The sequence below is a fragment of the Opisthorchis viverrini genome, assembly GCF_000715545.1.
Source record: "Opisthorchis viverrini unplaced genomic scaffold opera_v5_169, whole genome shotgun sequence".
In the NCBI taxonomy this organism is placed as follows: domain Eukaryota; kingdom Metazoa; phylum Platyhelminthes; class Trematoda; order Opisthorchiida; family Opisthorchiidae; genus Opisthorchis; species Opisthorchis viverrini.
In genome coordinates this window covers 54,584-75,767 of record NW_008751824.1, presented here as the reverse complement: position 1 = coordinate 75,767, position 21,184 = coordinate 54,584, and the positions used below count along the sequence as shown (strand labels likewise).

General features: G+C 41.7%; 1 protein-coding gene across 1 annotated transcript in view; it reads left to right on the top strand.

Moving 5' to 3' along the window:
• Positions 1-1,416: 1,416 nt before the first annotated feature.
• Positions 1,417-21,184, top strand: part of T265_07340 (hypothetical protein) — a gene marked incomplete at both ends in the record, with an annotated part of 29,986 nt that continues 10,218 nt past the window's right edge. The window contains one exon of the mRNA XM_009172839.1: positions 1,417-1,631. Within this exon, the coding sequence (XP_009171103.1) occupies positions 1,493-1,631 (139 nt within the window). The remainder of the gene's footprint in view (positions 1,632-21,184) is intronic.

Genomic DNA, 21,184 nt, shown 5'->3' with positions numbered 1-21,184 from the left:
TGTTTGTTCCTTATTTTAGACCACATGTTCCGGGTTATCTAGGCGCGTCGGATCCAAGATACCGACCTTCCACACTCACTTTTGTGTAACCACGGGACCTATTACAACCAACTCAGATATCTGTTAGTGGGTCATGCGATTAACCGCTCAACAGGCTCACAGAAAATTATAACTAATGGGTTCCCACCTTCCGCTGCCCTAGTCTACAATTTACCCGGTTCAGGAGTTGGCTGATATCTGAGGCGTCAAAGTATCTATAGTCCGGAAACTTCGTGTTGGGTTGGTCAATGGCGAAGACTGGCTCATGGACAATAAATCCAAATAGACCCTTGAAGAAGAACGATACGATATATGGTACCGAGTATCATCTGCTTTCTAAGAGTTGATCTGATGCCTCGCTAGCGTGACGTGCAAAGTGATGGAATGCACTCTGAAGCGGACTATCCTAGATCAACTTACATCCAGCAACCTGATGTCTCCAGCTCAACACGGATTTCTCCCAAACCGTTCTTGCGTGACAAACATGCTCGTGTTTATGGACAGCTTAATCCAAGCCAAGAACGAAGGACTCATATCGAATGCCACATTTTTCGATTTCACGAAAGCATTTGATAGGGTCCCACACGTTTCGCTGCTTCAAAAACTCGAGTCTTACGGGGTTTAAGAGAAAATCCTTCACTGGATCAAGGCGCTCCTAGCAGGCAGAACATTCCGAGTGAGAATAGGCTCGGCTTACTCTTCTCCAGTGCTGGTGTCCATTGGAGATCCTCAGGGCTCCGTCCAGTGCTGTTTCTGATCTACGTCAACGACCTCCCAGATGTTCTTGCAGCTNAATCCAGAATTCAGCGAAGAGTGGCAACCAGCACGTATGTATTCGAATTGGCGAATATGTACAGCATATGGAATATTAAAACAAGAGAATAAGGAATAGAGCAATGAATAGAGCATCAGTCATGTTCATCACATCCGCCACACCTTGAATGAGCGTGCGGGTGTTTATAGTCCAGTGGTGGTCTTGACCGCAATCTTTCGGATCTTCTCGGAATGGAAACTTCAGAATCTTCACAGGTAGTACGTTCTTCAGATACAGCATTTTGTTCGGATACCACAAGATCATCTACAAAGGACTCATTAGTATTTGAAACAGCAGGAGTGCCGTTAACAGACTGACCTCTGGTATTGAACTCAACCTGGTCAATGTGTCTCCGATGACAAGAGAGATCATCCAAATCGAGAATTGTGACCATTCGTTTGCCATTTGATGAAAGCACTATTCCTGTTGCGGGTCGTAAATCATTACCCTTGAAAAATGTGACATCAGCCGTTTTGGCACAGTCAAGTTCATTAGACAAATTTTTTTCTCATTTCGGGTATTAGGTGCGCGGAATGACCTCCCTCAGACCACGCTCCTTCTAGAACCCAGTCCAAAGCACTATTAGACAACTATTTATGCGAATCCTCGCGCTGGCCAGAGCTGCCTCGCACTGAGAACATGAAGAGCAGTGCCACACCCCTTTTTCACTTGTGCCTTTCAGGTGAACGACAGCCACTGACCGACAAGAACAAAACAGTCACGGGAAACTTGAGCAAATTCCTCCATCCTGTGTATCAATCCGTGAATCCGAACCGGGGTACTCACTGACTGACGGAGTTCGAGGGCTGGCGACTGGATCACTTAGTTTGAAGAAGCTGACGAAGTGAAACAAAACGTAGTTGATAACTTGCAAGTGATATTGGGTTCTGAAATGGTTAATACGTGCCCTGCTATCATTTGAGTATCTTGTTTAAGCTGGCTAAAAAGGATGAAAGGTTATAACGAAATCCCCGGGAAAACGAATTTTTCGGAAATCACTGCGTCGTGGAGATACCCCCTCGGCCAGGACTGAACGGTCCAAGCATTACTCATACCTTTTGTATGTGTGTATTATTCTATCTTGTACATGATAATTGTCGGCTGAATCTATAACAAGGTTTCCCCTCATATAGGGTATGAACATTAATAATCTGAAATTTCATTTCACGGAATGGAGGAAGTCGGTTTTGTCCCAGTATCATTATATTCAGGCGAAACATATGATATTAGGAGAGGAGGTGAAGACGGCGACCGGAACTGGTGGTTGTGGATGAGAGTTTTACTTCGGAGTTAGTAGTATTCAAGACAATCAAATAGTCATACGGGTACTTTAAGTGCCTCTTTCAAGGATGGACACCTGATTCAAAACAACATAATTTGTGGTCATAGCGGCATGATCTGAAAACCGGTTGACGGCTCATGTAGCTTGCTGTGAAATGATCATTCCTGTATGGATGCAAGAACATGCACATTTTCTTTATTGGCGTGGAAAAGACCTTCTCCTCTTTGGATCTCCTAACGCTGCTACGTGTACTCCAGTTAGCCGGAATCCGTGTACTGCTGTACAAGTGGATGGAATCCCGTGCTGCGCAACGTAGGTGAAAGTGAGATTCGGCGGGGGTCGTCATGGCAACCGAAGGGATCATTTTTCATTCCACGATGTTGCCCATGTCAGGTGCTCGGTTCCAAATCAACTTTGTTTGAGTGGTCCGTTATTTAAGAACAGGTAAAAGCTGTAGACGGAGATAACCGCACTGAGAACGAGTGGAATTACAGACCGGTCTAAGCAAGCCGATCGACCAGTGTGATGAATTTAAACTGCCTGTTGGCGTTAGAAAAATCCAGGCGCATTTTGGTTGACTGTGCACGGAAGTTATAAATACTGTGTAGGAAGTGAGGTTGCTATGGTGGTGTGGATGGAGCGAAACCCAAGATTCTTCATTCCGGCCAACCTGAAAACGCACTCATGCAGTTCCTTAGGAGAGGCGATGGAGACTTGAGGCACTGTGGGTGCTTAACCGCACAATGCAGCTCCAAGTGCACTTGAGCCCTAAGCTGTTTAGCGTGCCCAACGAGGGGAGCAATAGAGGACAGACATCCTGCGTGCTTTCCATGCACCAAAGACGAGGAGAACCTGCAGCAAGTACAAAACCGGTAACCCGAATGGTAGATGAAATAGAAGGACTCTCCTATCGGAGGTGAATCCTTCATATAAAGCCTTAAACGCTTGAACAGAGACATCATCAGATCAATCAAGTATTCTTATTCAAGGTCGTTAAAAGAAAAATCAGGAATTACCACATTTGTTTCCATTTGCACATGTCGCGCAAGGACGAAAGCTGGAATGCCAAGGGAGACAACCTGTCACGGATCTGCAGATTTTTCGGAGGAGCAATAAGGAAAAAATCACCGGTTGCACATATTTGAGGCTATAGTAACAAAGTAGCTTACATTCTTAACGCATGTACAGCATCGCAGATGATCTCTCGGGGCGAGATGTCTCAGTGGTTAGAGCGCGAATTTATAGACCAGAAGGTCCCTGGTTCGAACCCGATCTCTGCCTCTCTCTCTGCCTGTCTAGGCTTGGGGAACCTGGCAGTATCCAGGCCCTCGTGCCTCCTTCGAGTGGCATGGTAGCTAGGCCGAGAAAGGGTGCTACAGCTAAACTATTATTATTATTATTATTATTATTATTATTATTATTACAGCATCTCGCTGAACTCACTAGACAGTGCCATTAATTTGTGACAATCCGAGTGTTTGGAAAGGGTATGCAGAGGAGCCAACAGGCCGCCGTTATCAAAGAGAGTTAAACTAAACACTAGCTAGCGTGGTGCCAGATTTTTGACTAAGTCTTACTTACGTCAGAGCATAAAAGAGATGGGTTTCTTTTCCGTAAATTAAGTGTTTGCGCTAGGCGACGTAAAAAGGTAGCATCCCAGCAGGTGTTTAGAGGACATCAGTTTTGCTAACACTGGCTGGTAGCGGTAACTTTAGGGGGGTAGCCAGTATTTCAAGAGAGCTGATCGCCGAGGGCGAGGGGGGAAAGTGCACACCTATGTTGTAGATTAACCTGGACTACGGAATGCTTGCATGATTTCACTCTTGCGGCATGAGCAAAACCCACAGGACCAAAAGTGATCACAAAGTGCTCTGGAAAACCTCCAAAATACGACACCAGTCGCTTTTTGGTATGCCAAGCTACAAACAAAAACAAAATGCTTCGAAACACTTGTAGCGGATAAGAATGCGTATAGTCACGTGGGTCTCAGGTCAGTTTGTCTGCAGAAATGTCAAGCTAAGAAGTCCTTCATGCCAAAAAGTGATTGCTGCAGGGGAGACGTGCCCTTTATGTTCTACGCCTCAAATCAGAGGTACACAGAACCTTGTACTTTTTCTAATACGTACAACCTGCATTTATGGGGAACGGTGGTACCATATAATATCAACCAACTGTTACCACGGATATGAGAATTATATGACGGTCTTGCGGCTTAAATGGTATACGCCAAAACCGTCGCAGTGTTCAAACGCTTGTTTCATCATCGCTGTGCAAAAGCAAAAGGAACGCTGATCCCGGAAGAGTGAGCACACAGAATGACATCACAAAGGGTCTGGCGTAGAACAAAATGTTTCCTACTATACATAGGAACTTAAAGTTAATCTTAAAGGGGGCGGTCATGCGCTCGAGATGTGCTCAAGGTGTTATGGAAGAAAGTGGAACAAAGACAATGAAACAAATAAAGAGATTCGGAAGACACGGTGTAACAGTGTTGCTTAGGTTCAATAAACAAGTTTTGAATTTCATGAATGTTGTGTTGAACAGTTTGATGTTTTTAACGACTACGGAGCCCCAATAGACAATTTTACTGACGGCATGCTCTGCTAAAAGAGTGATTTTGCGCTTCAGATAAACGAAGACATGGTTGCACGGTTGCCTCTAAGCAATTAAAGCATGTATATTTGGTACTCTCAACGACAAGCGGGAAGTATGCGAGATAGATCATTTAGACATTGAAATTTTATGCACTTTTGAAAGGACAAGGTTGAAACCTTATAGACGGCTGAGCTCTGGATATGTCTGCTTTTTCGGTACGTTTATGTCCACAGTAAGCAAATCAGCTTTTTTCACCAATAGCCTACTAATCGGAAAATAAGTTATCCAGTGATTTATTTATATGCAAATAACATTTCAATGAAAGCCCTAGTGTAAAACCTAATACGAGCCAACTGGAATGTGAATTATTATCTGTGCTAATTTATTTTTAAAATGTCCTAAGCTAATTTGGAGCATTTTACCACCACGTTTAAAGTATTACTTCCAAGTGACAAACTGGAAAACTCTATACAAAATTTTAACACGTACACGACACCGCACTGTGAAACACCTGGGGAAATTGAAATGACGGGAAGAACTATTCTAAGATCGCTCTGTTGAGGTGTCATTCTTGATGGCCGCAAACCTTTTCAGCATCTAACAGTTTGGTAAAACTTCCATTAGGTTATAACGAATATATCTTTGCAAATTATAAAGGTATCTTATATGTAAAAATACCAGGGTAAAATATCAAGTATACCTCATAAATCGACAGTTAACTTCAACTTTCCATCTTATTAGTGACAATGGACCTTTTTAAGCGTTGGGCAATCCTAACTAGTGCTTTTTCCTGTTGTTGACAAAGCGTTTAACTCACTAAACTGTAAAACGGTCAAAAACTATTGATTCTGGTTGCTTGTGGTCGTAAATGCATCACCCGCCTGAAAATGGGCTGATGGAGTGTGAGGTTTATTGGCACTCAGCACTCTTCAACAAGTTTTCATTAGTTCAGGTTTTCGGGAAAGATAATAATAAAAAAATTCTCTTAGATCTTTGACTGTACAGTCAAGGTCTGTTACAGCAGATCTTGGCAATGCTTTGAAAACACCAACCCCAACGCTAAACATTCATGCAAGCAGCGATCATGAAGCAAAAATGTGAATTGTGACGACAAACGCTTTTCATGTGAACAACAACGTCCAAATGTTGACATCTTTGCCACAAAAAGGAGTAAAGCATCAATATTCTCCAACAAATCCTCTGCAAATCCGTTTGAAAAGCAAAGCGGTCAGAAAAACACAACTTTGTTATGGGCACAGATAAAGCTTTTCTCAAGCCGCATGGTGAAAGTGAGAGATCACAGATTTCACAAACTTATTTTATCGCAATAAGGACAGATTAAAATGAACTTCGTCAAATGATAAAAGAGGCGCTTTGTTGCTACATTAGGAATTTTCTATAAACTGGCATGCGTGTTGTAAACTTTCCAGTTTGTTCAAAAGTATATGGGGTGAAAAAATGCCACGGTAATACTACATAAACAAACCGTCCTTAGAGCCTGATGCCTGTGACCACTAAATTCTGAAGCCATTGCCCCAGACTAGTTGAAGCGTTTTTGATAACTGACTCTGATTCTTGATACTGCGAGCTCAGTCAAAAATGGCCGCGCGAGCGTTTCAAAACTGCCATTTGCTGGGTACGTAATATTTCTTATTGACTGCCATTTAACTCTTGAGATTGTTTTTTGTGGCTTCTCGACAGTCCGGAGGATGAAAAAATGTTTGATATCGGGTAAAACAAAGAAGAAGCTTGATTTTTTCCTCAGCGGTCCATAGGGTTTCAGTTTTCTCTGAAATATTCAGCTCCAAGGGCCTGCTTTGGAAAAAGGGAGAGAGACTGTAACACATTCAAACTGATAGTAAGTTACTTGCATGTATGAAGATCAAAAAACAGCTTTGAATACGGATTCCTAGAGATTTGCATAACCTTTATTCCTGGACATGCCTTCGATGACCCTAAATAGGTTTTGATGCCACTGGCCTTGCAAAAGAATAACATCATTTTTGGCAAGCCGTTAGTCAATAGCGGCCACCTCGTTTGATGCTACAATTAAAGAAGTCTCAGAGAAGGGCACTTACCATACGCTTCGTAGGGGTCAATATTAGCATGACGTAGACAGAATGATTAATACTATGGTGACACCAAGCTTAAATATCTTGATTTTTTGCGCTGTAGAGGTGGAAATCTGTATTATAGACAGCCAAATTTCCGGCCTTGTCCGCTCTGTAGAGACTGTCAATCCTCAACCCATGAGAAACCAATGCGTAAAGTAATTCGGAAACTAATCATGATATTGAGAAATAAAAAGCTCGCAGCGCTCAGTTTGCGTCGATTAAGAAGAACGAACGGTTAAATTATCGACGCAGAATGGTTGCATAATTGGGTAGAGCTAGATGCGGGAATTTCACCTCTTCTATTTGTTTAGTATCTACGAATTAACTATATAAGTATGGGCTTAGGATGGCTGTTGCTCCAAAACAAATGTGCATCAAGATACATCCTTGGCTGCAACAACGTCCCACACCCAAGATGTGATGTTGGAGACTGGACATGCCTAGTAGCGTTAATATGTTATGAGAAAACAGATGTCTCATGCTTCTGCTATGCTACATAGCGAAATTTGAAAAGTGCTGTCGGAAACAATAACTGATCAATTGTAACGACACTCTAAGCATCCATTTGACGAGTTCCGGTTACTCGCACGACGAAAACCAGCACTTGGTCAAAGATAGACAGGACCAGGATGATAACTTACCAGTTTTATAACGTTCGGAACTAAACAAGTGATAAAGTCAGTCTTCCGCCGTGCTACCTGACGAGATATACGATAAATTTATCCGTAAGCACCTGAGCAACATGGCTATCAGCAAGGTTTCAACTTTTTGTTTCCATATTTTCTCCTTTTTGCACTGTTGATGGCCAATGCTCTCCCTTGAAAAAAATGAGGTCGCAGTTTTTTATCTTCTTCAGATCCATGGAGTGAGCAAGCGTTGGTCAATTTCCAAGTTGTATAGACAAAGACACAGGGACTTGAAAATTTACGGGTTATTATTATGGGGAAAAAAGGATGCCAATTTAAGACATTTCTGGAAGCGTTTCATCACCCAATACTGCCACAAGGTATAAAAACAACAACAAAATACCAAGATTTTAATTTTCTAGGTGACATTTGCAGCTGTTGAGTCCCTGTTTCTTCGACCTAGCGCAACTACTTACATTTTCAGCAATGTTTGATTACTAAGACACAGCCAGTCTTCCAAGATGTGCACTGTGAGACAGTTTTTACCACACCAAACAATGGACAGGATTGAGATAGGACATTCAGCACTATCCTTAGAATGAATGGAATACTAACATTTTCGAATAGGAGCTACAAAACTCATAAACAATTTGTGTATGTGGACTAACGCATCCGTTTTCCGTAAGCTGAGGAAAAATGGTTTAAAATTCCTGTAGTAAAAAGGTGTTCTACTCAAGTAATTATCCTCAAAGATTTTCCTTGAAAAGCACATCTAAAGGGCCCCACATCAAATATCGTAAAAAGCATGTTGCCGCAAATTTATTGCCAAGGGTTTTTTTCAAGTTTGATTTTCTTCAGGACAGACAAGCATCGGAAATCACGGTTGGGGTCTCTTGCAATGTGAGTTTGAGCCACATGCAAGGTAGATAGAACTGTAATCTACTGTTAACAAAACACGACTTTTACTCACATTTGTAACATTTTTATAAACTAATAAAATGATACCAACTTTGCTTGTACGTGGTCTTTTCCCTGATGTTTGACGATATTTTTAACCGTGTGACCCGGAATAATTATTTTGCTGTCCCCCTCGCTTTTATCTAACTAAAGTGATAAGGCCGTCGCTCAGAAGCCGTTATTTTTTCTGTATCCAGCCTAGTGGTATCCTTTATATTTGGCTTGGTCAACCAGTACTTTTTCTTTTCTCTTTTGCTTACCAGGTTTTTTTCTATGGAAATGCTGGAGAACGATACGTGTCTTTCAAGAAGAATCATATAGCTTATTTTGAAAGCTGTTTTCTAGATACTAAACGAAGGATTAATTGGTGGATCTCTTCTACTCTTGCGCAATCAGCTCTAATAAGACCAAGAACATTGGGACCTTGAGCGTTTGAAAATTTACCAGACCTACATCAGAACATAAGCGATATCGACTGAGCTGCGAAAAACAGCAAGAATAACAGGAAATATGCACATACAGTGACACTTCCACGAAACAGAAGTTTAGGCTGCATACTTTGACAAGCGTTTTGCACTTTCTTTATTGTGGCTAATCATTATACGTCAGCAAAGCCTGGGTGACAATTATAGGACGCGGTGGAGATCTATACCCGTTGATGACTGTTGTATATTCTAGTGTCAAAAGTGGGATGGAGTGAAATGAAACGGAACATATGAGTAGTATGAGACCCAGCTAGATCGACAAGCCCTGCAGAAAATAAGGATCTTTGACACAGGAAGTTTTATTTTGGCACAGAGTGAAATATCAATGAAAACATTGTCCGACGTTTACAGTTTGCGCACAGCTTAGTATGCAGCTTTACGAAAACACACCGATAAATATAAAACTATTCTATAAATGTATCGTGAGGTTTCTTGGTAGTTGATAAGCAGACGTTCTGGGGTAGGGTAACTTATTGGTTCGCCGTTTTACTAGTCAATGGTGGAGAAAGTCCATGGGACTCTAATATGATAATAAACTGACATACAGAATGTCATGCCGAGAACCTAGCGTTGTCTACATCGTGGCACTGGAAGCACCTTCTATCTTGCAAATAAAAGTTATATTATACACATTTTCTTATACATTGAGTTGAAAAGCCTGTCGTTGGAAGTTTTTTAGACGAAATGATCAACACACTTACCTTATACGTAAGCGCATTTCGTCTGCGGTGCTCACAGATTGGTGCATGTCGTGCCGGTTTCCTCAGTTGCTTTTTCCAGGTGTACTATCATTGTGTATGTTTCCAGATGAAATTAAAAGACATGCAAAGATATGGAGGAATGGATACGTCCGTAAAAAAGTATAGCTAGTAAGCTAGAATAAGTTAAGAGAATATTTTTCTTTCTACAGAGGCCCCAGTTAAGTCAGTTATAACTTCTGCCAATTGCTGGCCACTTCAGATGTTCTTATCATTCGACCTGGAATTCGCTCTTTTTGTGACATGAATAGTTTCGACCAGAAGCTTGGCGGCATGCTTCAGAGACTCTTTACAGAAAGCATTCAACAGAGTCGCATTCGTTTTCAATAAACCCCCTGCCACGCGACCAACATACAAAGCACAACATCGGCATATAGGTTTTCTTCAGTTGAATATGAGATACAACGCCTCAGGGTGCCGTTTGATCGATTTTTAAGTTAACACGATCTAGTGTGTTAGCGACTTGATGACTCATTAAAATCTGTTGTACGATGTTCCATTGTTTTCCTTATATTTTCAGTGAGGTGTTCGGTCTAGCTTTAAGTTCCGGTAACTACATAGAATGCAGTCAGTAGATTAGGTACACAGGAGAAACGTGTCGCCCAACAAAACACTCACATAAATTTTGTTTCTCAATGCAGTTGCTAACAAAAACGCACACATTCGCTGTTAAAAACCAAAAGACTTAATTTAGCATATAAAGAATCAGCGTATATGAGGGTGTGTTGTCGAGTTGCTGATTCATCGCAACCTATTTTATGATTTACTATTGTTTTCCTTATATTTTCAATCAGAAGGCGTTCGGTCCAATTTCTTACTATCAAGGTCCAGTAACTACACAGAATACAGTCAGTAGACTAGGTACACAAAAGAAACATGTCGCCCAACAAAACACTCACTCAGTGCAGTTGCTACCAACAACGCACACGTTCGCTATTGAAAGTCAAAAGGCTTGATTCAAGATATGAAGAGTCGGCGTGTCTGATGTGTCCCCAAAAAGGATGGAGTCCGCAAGAGCTCCATTGTGGAATGTGGCAATTATTTATACACTAACAGAAAGCCACCTTTGCAACGGAATACTGAGTGATCATTTTGTAACCTAATAATGGAGCAGAATACATTACCAAGCAATGTTCTATCCAACGGTCGTTGCTAGTGATTGATGAACCATTAGTTACTGGTTCGTTGAATAAAAGTTTTAGAACGTAATAAGGACCTACCAGTTCTTTGTCGGTATTGAAACTCAGTCAGGCTGGAAACTTCACTTTACCGGATGAAGTTCTCACGTCAGAAATGAAACGTTGTCCAGAATAAAACCCACCAATTATTCACCGGTCTCCTTTGAAACAAAGTAGCTGCATTACCTTCGGATCCACAGCTATTTCATACTTGGGAAACCAAACAGAGTTCTCAATTCCTGCTAAAATCCATCACTGATCGCAAAACAATGCACTGCAAAGGTTGAAGTCAACGTAACTTAAATGATCCTTTTATGCCGGTCTGTACGTAAGCATAAGCTGACAAAACATTCAAAGATGCTTTGGTGCATAAATCACCACATTAAGGAAAAACACGCACTGTTTCCATAACATCGACCGCAAACGCCAGAAAAAATTAAACTGTACGCTTTTACTCTTCTTCAGCAACCATAAAATGCTCTCTCTGGACGTTCGGATTCTACTACTTGGACTGCTTTTAGCCGTCTTCAGAGTGACTAGTAAGTTATTCTCACTTCTGGTACTACTGTTTCGAAAAGGACCCGGTGTTCGTCGTGCTATAGACGCACCGTCATGATAGGCGGTCGCTGCTACTTTTATAGGTTAATTTTGAATGTTCTTTTTGTCTCTCAAGAAATTTCTCACACAAGTAGCAACCATACAACAGTAACTCCCAACCGTAGATTCATGACAAACGAATTTCATACGGTGATGCTTTGATATCCGGCAGGAGTTTTGGGTACTGCCCGTGCGAAGAATTAATGAAACGACAACTAATATGAAGTTTTAGTCATCAGATTTGCGACATCTCTGTAGAGTTTATAGGTCCAATTTACCAGACAGGTGCGTATTTTTATGATTATTTTAGTAAAGAGAACAGGTATTTTGTATAAAAGCTGGTCACCCAAAGGGAAGAACAGTAGACTTCCAACGTTGCTTGGACAGAAGCAAAATCCCTGCACAACATATGGAGTTACTTCTAAGGTTTTTAGTTTCAAAACTTTACCTTTTACTTCAGGAGTCAAGTCAGGCATTCCGAGTACTCGTTCTTTGGCTAGGAACCTTCCTGACCCCCACCTTTTAGTCTAAAGTTGAACATGTCCCTGCGTGCAGTCGGCAAGTTTAACAATGCTAAAATATTTAGATTTAGTGAGAGCTCGAAAGAAAAAGAAAGCTCTCTGGTTTTTCGCTTTGTGTGTTCAGAGGGCCTTGTCTCGCTTACCTTGTGGAAATTATTGGCGCATATTAACAGTTTTTTCAACTGCACAGAGGTCCTAGTTTCTAAAGCTATTAGACACAGTGAAGGAGCACGCTTTCTACATGCGGCGTCATGGCAGGTCATTGATTTTGTTACTTATAATAGTTTATTTTCAAAACGCCGTTCTTACTATGGTAGGCAATCGTTCAGATACACTTACCAGTAATGTTCGTCTAGACTGTGGTCGACTTATAGCCACTGCTGAAAAAGCGCAGACAAATATCAGAGACACGGCCTTTACTGAAGTGTGCAAATGGGTGACAAAGATTGAACTTTGCTTTAAATCTGCCTCGTTAATGTCTCAGGATTTAGTTAAATGATTATCACAGATCCTCCAGGATTTCCATTTGGATTGTGAGGTGAGACGGTGATGCTAAACACGATACCAGCCACCTCTATCCTGAACGGCCTCTCAAGAGAGTGAGGCGCAATGTTGGTAAATGTTGAAGCGGGGAAGAAGTGCTTGGAAACTTTATTGAGGACCCAATTCAGCCTTTGTTAGACGTATTCCACGAAAGATACTTAATTCACAGCCTTGAGCAATATTTGTGATGAAGTTGCGTACATCATTAGGAAGAAACAAAACCAGAGTAATGAGTAGAAATAAGGCATGCGGTCAGTTTGTTTTGCTCGTAGAGGAAGCTGAACATCCTCGTCAATTCTGTCCCAGTATGTAACCTCAACTGGCCAAAAGAAGCGTGAAAAGCACCTGTTTTGTGCAGGAAATGACTAAGCTTGGTAAATTTAGTTTTTCTTGCTTGTGGTTCTCTGAGTGTGATCTCTGAGACATCTTATTAAGGGAATTTCCAAGATGAAAACCATTTTGTTCCTAAGCGCGGTACGAATAATCAAATACCAAAGTTTGTGTCACGTATGTTTCAGGTAACGTGAAAAGGCGCAATGAGTTATTCATTGATTTCTTGTGTAACTGCGATGATGTGCTTAGTACAAGAAACTTTTTACGTGTTTGTTTTGTGGATTAGTTTGTTTCATCATGTTTGACAGCACACATGTGTTGGCGTTGACGTCACAAGGAATTTTTACTGTTCATGACTCTTCATAGCGCACACTTGTTACTATCATTGAACTGTTGTGCGGTACTCATGAAGTCGCAGTCATCAGATGTTTTGAATGGCTTCAGTGAATCCTTTGCCGACCACTGACTTCTGGTGTCAGTTGACTGTACTCTCGGAAACCACATTCCTCCACACACACTTTCGCACATGCTGTCTAAACTGGCCAAAATCATACGTTCATAAAAATTTCCACTATCTTTAAAGTTAAAACTAGCTAATTTCTGTACGAAAATCTACCCAGGATGCTCTTGGTTTCCGAACGGTTAAAACCAAACTCACGGACAAAAATTACCGCACCGAATCCTGCTTGTTACTTTGGTTTTGGTCTTGGAAGCAGAGCCCTGTGTGACTAGTCGATAACACAGCCAAAGACAAAGTAGGTCGTTTGAATCACCCCCAGTACTCATTAAGTTGTTCAACTGCAAGTGCTTTATCAGCGTTCCTTGTGGCACCTAGTGCTCAACAACTGAAATGACGCCACTATGGAGGTGCATTAAACGGCCTAGAAGGGATTTTATGCGGTACAGGAGCACTTAATGTTTATTCTGGTCGAAGAAAAGGACTCTCATTAAGGCTCTATTGGGCAGCTTGCAAATATTCCTGAAGGACTGCTAAGCGCGAGTTGGTTTTCTTTTGAGGGCTTTCACTGTCTCATTTATTTAGCCCAGCCTCGTCAGCTCAGCTGATCCTCTCAAAGCTTGAGCGATCTGACACTATACCAGTCTTCGTGTCCAGTTCGCATTGTGTATTAGTTGCATTCAGGTGGGAGCTGACATTTCAAGCAGTTTGCTTGGAAAAGTTTGGCTACTTTTGCTTCATTTCCTAACTAGCTTGTTCTGGCTAAAATAACATAACATAAAAGTGTGTTTATATGTGTAATGAGTTGGTGTTAACGGAAGACACAACCCAATCCAAGATGAATCTCGTCTCCGAATGAATGCTCTGTACAAAGTACTCCTCATGTCTCAGTTTGTACGCTACTCAAGATATTGCAGTGTAATATGTCATTCATAAAATTGCTGGGAACCCTTCAACAGCCCACGACTGATTTCACCCTTCTTGGAGCTCATCAGGTAGGTGCAGTCTCCCTCATTTTGGTCAAGTTGGCGTTCTAAGTAGACCCAAATTGGACGCGAATGGCGAAGGCTTACTTGCAGACTAACGGAAGAAAATGATGAAGGAAGTTGATACGTCTGAGCCACCCACCAATATTATTCGGTTCCACTTTTTCTGTTTTGGTTATTTTTCCGAGTTTACGACATGATTGTGGTCCATGGCATACGTGATTGGTAGATGTAGTTAAGACCAAACAGGGAGCGAAGTTAACTGAGTTATCTACCATGTACAAAGGCAATACTATTATCAATGCCTACCAGTTAACTGATACGCTGTCCGTCTTTGTGATCACCATACCGGGAGAGTTTGATGCTCACGTACTATTTATCTGAGTTAATGCTACACTGGCGCAAACGATGATTTTTCGATCGACAGTGTGTCCCTTCATCAGAGTCCGGGAATACTAGTTAAGCTTTCCTGAATCATTTGGTGTTAAAGGCCTGCATGGGAGATGGAGCTTATCGTCTCTATCACTCAATAGCACCACGTCTTAACAGAATTACGCCTGCTTGACAAGTCCCATTAAAAGCAAGACTGGTATTATGTTGTTGAGGAGCCTGCAGTATCCTATTATGTGGTGTTAGGTCAAGTTATTTACGTTCCTCATCTGCCAGTATACACGAACCACTCGATCATCATAACTCACACGCAGCTCAGGCATTTTTGTCCGTAAAAATTGGTTTTGTTTCACACTAAACGTAACTATAATTTTTTATCCCCTCAAACACTGTGTAATCTTGAAATAACCACTAGAAATAATCTAACTTATATTGCAAAAGCCCGTTTGAAGCTGCCTTGTTAATGTTGCCAATTTCCGTACAAAACACTACTTTTGGAATAATATCGCTTACCATTTCTGGACGTGTCCAAATAAAAACTACCGATTGTTTACCAAGCTCTTCTGAAATGATGACTTCTCAATCGGTTCCAAACTTTTTCCAAGCGTTTTGACAATGTTTTGAGAGGTGGTTGTGCGCTATCAACGATTTTTCGGTAACCTTGTAGGTAGTGTTCCGTGAAGAAAGTATATACTGCTGTATCTCGAATATGATATCAAATAAAACAGAAGGCGGCTTGTGAGCGGCATATTCTTTTGAAGGATTTTCTAAACGAAAGATTCAGCTTGGGTCCGTTTGCGCCTTCATGTAACACTGAGTTACTTCGCAAACGAGTTTATATCACCGATTGTTTACAATCAAATGTTCAGCTAGAATATAAAGTTGAGGAAAGATTGGGGACTACGTCTACCTAGTGAGCTCGAAGAAGAACGAAATAGGCATTAGGATTTTGAAGGATTTTCATGGTTGGCTTGTTCCGTTCGGAACACAGGTCAATGGTAGTTTTTCATAGACATTTTTTCCGTAATCTGCTGGTTTTATACTTTATCCCATCTACATGAGCATCAGTATTAGCGAAGTAAACCGATGGTAAAAGTAAAACTAGATGATAGTTTATGTCTCAACCCCCGTCAGCAAATGCAACAACCATGCAAAAGATGTGCATTATATGGAGTGATGTCCAGAAGATGTATGATTAGTGGAAGGGGAAGCACTTTGCAGAAACCAGTCATACCCACCAAGTGTGTCTGCATGTCTCTAGATTTGTTTTTCGGATGGAAAGGTCTTCGCTTTGGTTTTCTGGTAGTCATCTTATGAGAATCCACCAATTGCTTGTCTGAATTCGGTGTTCATTCATAAATAAAAGCATTTGAATATACGTTCATGAGCTTTAGTTTAAACTTAGGAACAAAGAAGAAAAATTAGCTTATACATTGAACGTGAAAGGATTGTGGCTACTGCCTATCAAGAACTCCTTATTTCTTTTCGAAGCCTAATCAGCTTCACTTATTGCCACAAAATTTATAGAGGAATTCGTTGGGTATCAGTTGTGTTGGGCTTGTCGGCTAAAGGTCCTTTGGCAGGAAATATCGACAGCTGTTCTGTGCTTATCCAAACGCACTACAATGGATGGAGGTGTCCAGATATTTGGAGGTCAGAAGATGTCGATGGTATACATGCTACCAAATTTTCCGGAAGAGTGAACAGTGAAGTGGAGATCTGGAATATTTGTGGCAAGCTAGCACCATACTGTTTTGCTAGCTTTCAAGGAGGCTTAGTGGAAAGTCCGTGTTTTATACCTAACCCTAGCATCAAGACCACTGCTTTCTAGGCTTAATTAGCGGGCAGTAACTCAGTTTTTTCTTCTTGGGTTGGCATGGTAGCTATGCACCAAAGTGGGTGTTAGGGTCCCTTCTTGCACAGCGTTTTTATTCGAGCAACTGCACATCGTTATGCGGCACTTTTGTTCTACATTTGTTTTTCTACTGTAACCAACGTTAACACAGGGTAAAGCAGTTTTAATTACAGTTGATATGATCTGTATATTCTACCAGATGAAATCAAGTGGTGGAACTAGTGAAGTGTGATAAGTGTCCAACGGGGAGAAGTAATATTTTACAAAAGTTCAGAGAGTTATTAAATGTCCCGTCCTTCTCGAAAGGATGTCATTTTGGATAGCTCGTGGTTATCCAGAAAAAAGTTTTCATCGTCTCCTGGATGACAAATAATAAGTGTGGCACTGTCTCAACGCTAAATTGCCCATCGTTGTTGGTGGAAACCGTTCTACAGAACACCACTGGTTTTATCTTTCTTGAACCTCATTAGGTAGGTGCGGATTCTAGCGGTCTTATTTCCCAATTAAACACCAAATCATGCTCTGGTCCCTGATCCAAAGTGCGTTAAGTCTGGTACTACCTTCCAGCCGTTCGCACTCAACCAAACAAAATGTTTTTCAGTGAAGCGTTCCGAGTTTTAGTAACCTGCTCGGGGAACATACAGCTTCTTACGGATCTTCTCCTGTTAACCCTCTACAGTAGATTCTTCGAAAATCTTCTGCACCTTGTCTTTGATTCTTTCATGCTTTGCAGTCTTCAAGAATAAACTGACTGTGAATACTTTACCAAGATTCAAAGTGCGCAAGATAATGACCAGCGTTTCTGCGATGCCCGGGTGGATAAGCGTTTTGATAGAAAGTTAACGAGGATATGGTGAATCGTAGTTGATTCTGTCGGCTAAACAGCACAACCTATCGTCACCAATCGTCCATAATTCTCTGTAATGCACGAGATCCTCGTAAAAATTGCCCGTCTAAAAGCAGCCTAAAGTTGAATGCTGTAAGTCAAAGTAGGCGCAGAAAATTTCAGTTTGCAAGTTGTGCATCCAGAGTGGAACTACATGACTCACCAACGTGTTAGTGAAAAATCCGAAAATCGATTGCTGTTTTGAATTCACACTCACGGCTGTTAACAGCCTGGAGTTAAAACCGTTGAGAGTCGTAATGAATGTTAGTCATTCGCAACCCTACTGAGGTTCGGAGTTAAACATGTGCCTGCACTGTGTCCTGTTTTAGATGCCAAAAGTTATCTGAAGCTGTGAAACGTGGTTGCTTCTGTAATCGCGTTTTGCGAAGCGCAGCTTATCAAATGACAAATCACTGTTGCGGATTTCGTTCTCCAGAAATGCGGTATTTGCTGTACAGACAACAGGTTCCAGATCCGAACAAACATCGTGTTAGTGTAAAGTGTACGTCTTTTAGCAGAGCCATGAAGATAATGCCACCTTACATGTCTTGATCGGCCGTCTAGTTACGAACATACCATTCCAGCTAAGGAATTAGGGAACGATATTTAAGCAACTAAAAATGCTGGTAACAAACAGTTGGATTGTCATATATCTGTAGTATACAGTTTGAAAGTGCTTGGGCAGCAAATGTGGGGCAGCAATCACCGAGTTAACAGAAGACCACCTGCAAAACTTTTCAATACTCGGGATTAGAGAGGAAATATGTAGCGGAAATGGTTGAACTGTACTGAAGCTTACCCTCGGAAGAAACAGTGGCGCGCGCGCTGCTATGACGTCTCATTTTGGTTTACCAGTTGAAAGTGAAATGTAGAGATGTCAAGTTTCGATAGAGCCTGGGATCAGACGGATCGACTAACGAAAGCCATGACTAAAATCTTTGATGAGATTGCATTCAAAGAACATGTTTCAAGTACATATTTTTTCTAAACTTGGGCATTTTACGGCGTCTTATCAGTGTCGCATTGCAGAGAAAGATTGGTCAACTGGATAAATATTTATTCTGGCTCTTACGTTTGCCCTTTATATGGCGTCTGGATTCTGAACGGTGACACGGTGTATAGTCTTGTGTAATTTGTTTGACAAATCAATGCTCTGAGTGCAGAGATGGGACAAGCGTTTCTTGTGGTTTTTGTTATCACTGATGGCTTGATTGTGAGCGCTCTGTTTCGTCTATTTTGAATACTTTTTTGTTGAGTCTTGGATGGCTGCGAATTAGCTGTAGGTCGCTTGTTATTATTGGTGCCTCCTGGTGTGCTTGGTCCTCATACTAAAATAGTCTTCTGGCAGTGGTTTGGGTTTTGTCCTGAGGGTTCACCGTATCTCTCTGTTCCTCAGAATGTACTTGTTTTATTTGTGTGTGTACAACTGTACGCAACTCGAAAACCTGACCACACGCAAGCGGTAGATTCCACTCCATGCAGTGACGGCCAATGATCAATGCCGATCACGTATCTGTGGCTCAAATTACATTTTCGTAGAATGGTAGCGTCATGCTTAAACACTTGAGATAACGAGACCGATAGCAATACACTCTTGTCCACATTTGCACGGGTCAAGGCCACACATTTGTTCTTTCACCCCCACAGCACCTTCGAGTGCACTGTCATTTTTACTTTCGGTACCGACCCGAAGATAGTTATGCCTTGAAGGATAAGAAGGTGATCTCGTCCTATAACGGAAGAGTTGGTAAGGGTCGAGCCAAGGCCCGATTGTGCTTCATATTCTCCACTTTTGTGACCGTTAAAACCAAGTGTGTAACATTGGCAAAACAGTGGAAATGGAGGGCCTTTGGATTCCCGAAGAACCTACCAGAGTGCATTCGACGGCATAAATATCGCAGCCTGTGGATGGTTTCACGGGATCTATATTGCCAGCGGAAGTGTGAATAATTGTGCATAGTAAGCTAGCATGATTTCGAGTAAGTCGGTGATGGGTGCATAAATTTCAGAAGCTCTTTGGCACGAGCTGTCACGCTTGCAAAGGAGGTAAGGCCGGAGATTCCTGCAAAACCGACGCTGAACTGCTGTACTGCTTTCAGCAGTTGCGTGAGGGTTGCGGAACTAAAGATGCCTACTATACTGCCATAACGTTCGTTCACTTCAGAACTTCCCCCTCGAAAGCCTCTTTTGAAAACATAATATTAACCTGTGAGTAAAGCAGTCGATGGTATTGATGATATGCATTACTGCATCTCAAAGACATCAGCATATGTTAATTTGGCGTGCAATACGAAGCAAGAGAAAAAGACTGATGATTCGAAATTTCTCTGGAGCTCAGTGTGATCAAACGAAATAGGAAGCTCGTTATTTATGCCGATAAGTGTGTGACCGATTTACAGTTCTAGTTGGACCAAGCCAAACTAAAGACCCTTCCTCCCAACAGCATATCCAACTAGGGAGCTTAAAGCTTTGGAATCATCTGGTGCAGGAAACTGGTCAACAGGAAGAGCATTTGAATCAGATAGTGAACGTGATGCGCGTCGTGAACATTTTGAGAAAGTATTGTCAATATTTTCATAAAGAGAACTACTCAGAGGGTTGTTGAAAACTCGTCGACAACCCATGACTGGTTTTGCCCTTCTTGGGGCTAATCAGTTGGGCGCAGTCCCTTGAGTCTCCTATGAAAACCAAAATGCTTTGCAAAGGAGTGTATTTATCGTTTGTCAATATTGCTTTCCCATTATTCGACGTAACCACACTGGAAGATCTAGAAAATTTCACGAGAACATTCCAGTCAACACGGAAACCAAAAACTCTGTTAAGTGGGACCTTCAGCCTAGCGACAAGGTGCAGACAAATGCAGTTCCACAGGATGGCCATTTGCTTGTTCGCTAAGCTGGGGCGTTTCAGTGCAACATTCTGGGTGGCATCATCTGTGCGTTTTGAGTGGAAATTTTTCAGGTCGGAAGCGCGTGATTGTTGCGTGCACATGGACTGATTTTGGGTGTACCCCACCAGGTCGACGGGAAGAGTACATTTATGAGAGAACTTTCACTGCGAACTCAGGGTCAGGGAAATAGGGTGATTTCGGTCAGAATAACATTCCGCATACCAGATAGCCCCACTTGTACCGAGAATTGGGAGCGGGAAGATCGTTTGGTAGAACCAAAAATTGAAGATGAGCCAGCACTAGACGTGAGGCTGAAAAAGACGATTGTTTATGTAGAACGTATCGTACAGTTCTTACTCAGTCATTCGTTGGACATAACCCCAAACACAGCGATCATCAAGCGGGATTATCGTCAACTGCGAATAGTTGAACCAAAGATGTAAAGAACGTCACGGTCTTTTTCACGCAGTCTTTCTGAACTCATACAACTAGATCTGTTTGTCTTTTCTTCTTAAAGTAAAGAGACAATGTAATCTTGTAACCCCGGATTACAACAAGAGAGTAGTTCCAAGAAGAGCACCATTTCTAAGGGGGGAGCCGCACTATATTTTGGAAAGGAGACAGTTTTCTCGTGAGATTTACGCCATAGTTTTATTCACTTTGGATAACGTGCTGCAGAACAAACCAGCCAAAATCATACAGATAGTGGACAGATGCTCTTGATGAAGGTTATCCGAGATAACTGAACTCAACCTTCTCTCAAACAAGGAAAGGGAAAGAAGAGGACAAACAATGGTCTCATTTGATGGCAGCTCACTGTTCACATCAGTGGACCTTCACTCCGCAAAGACAACAGTCGCTGAACTAACGGACAGTCA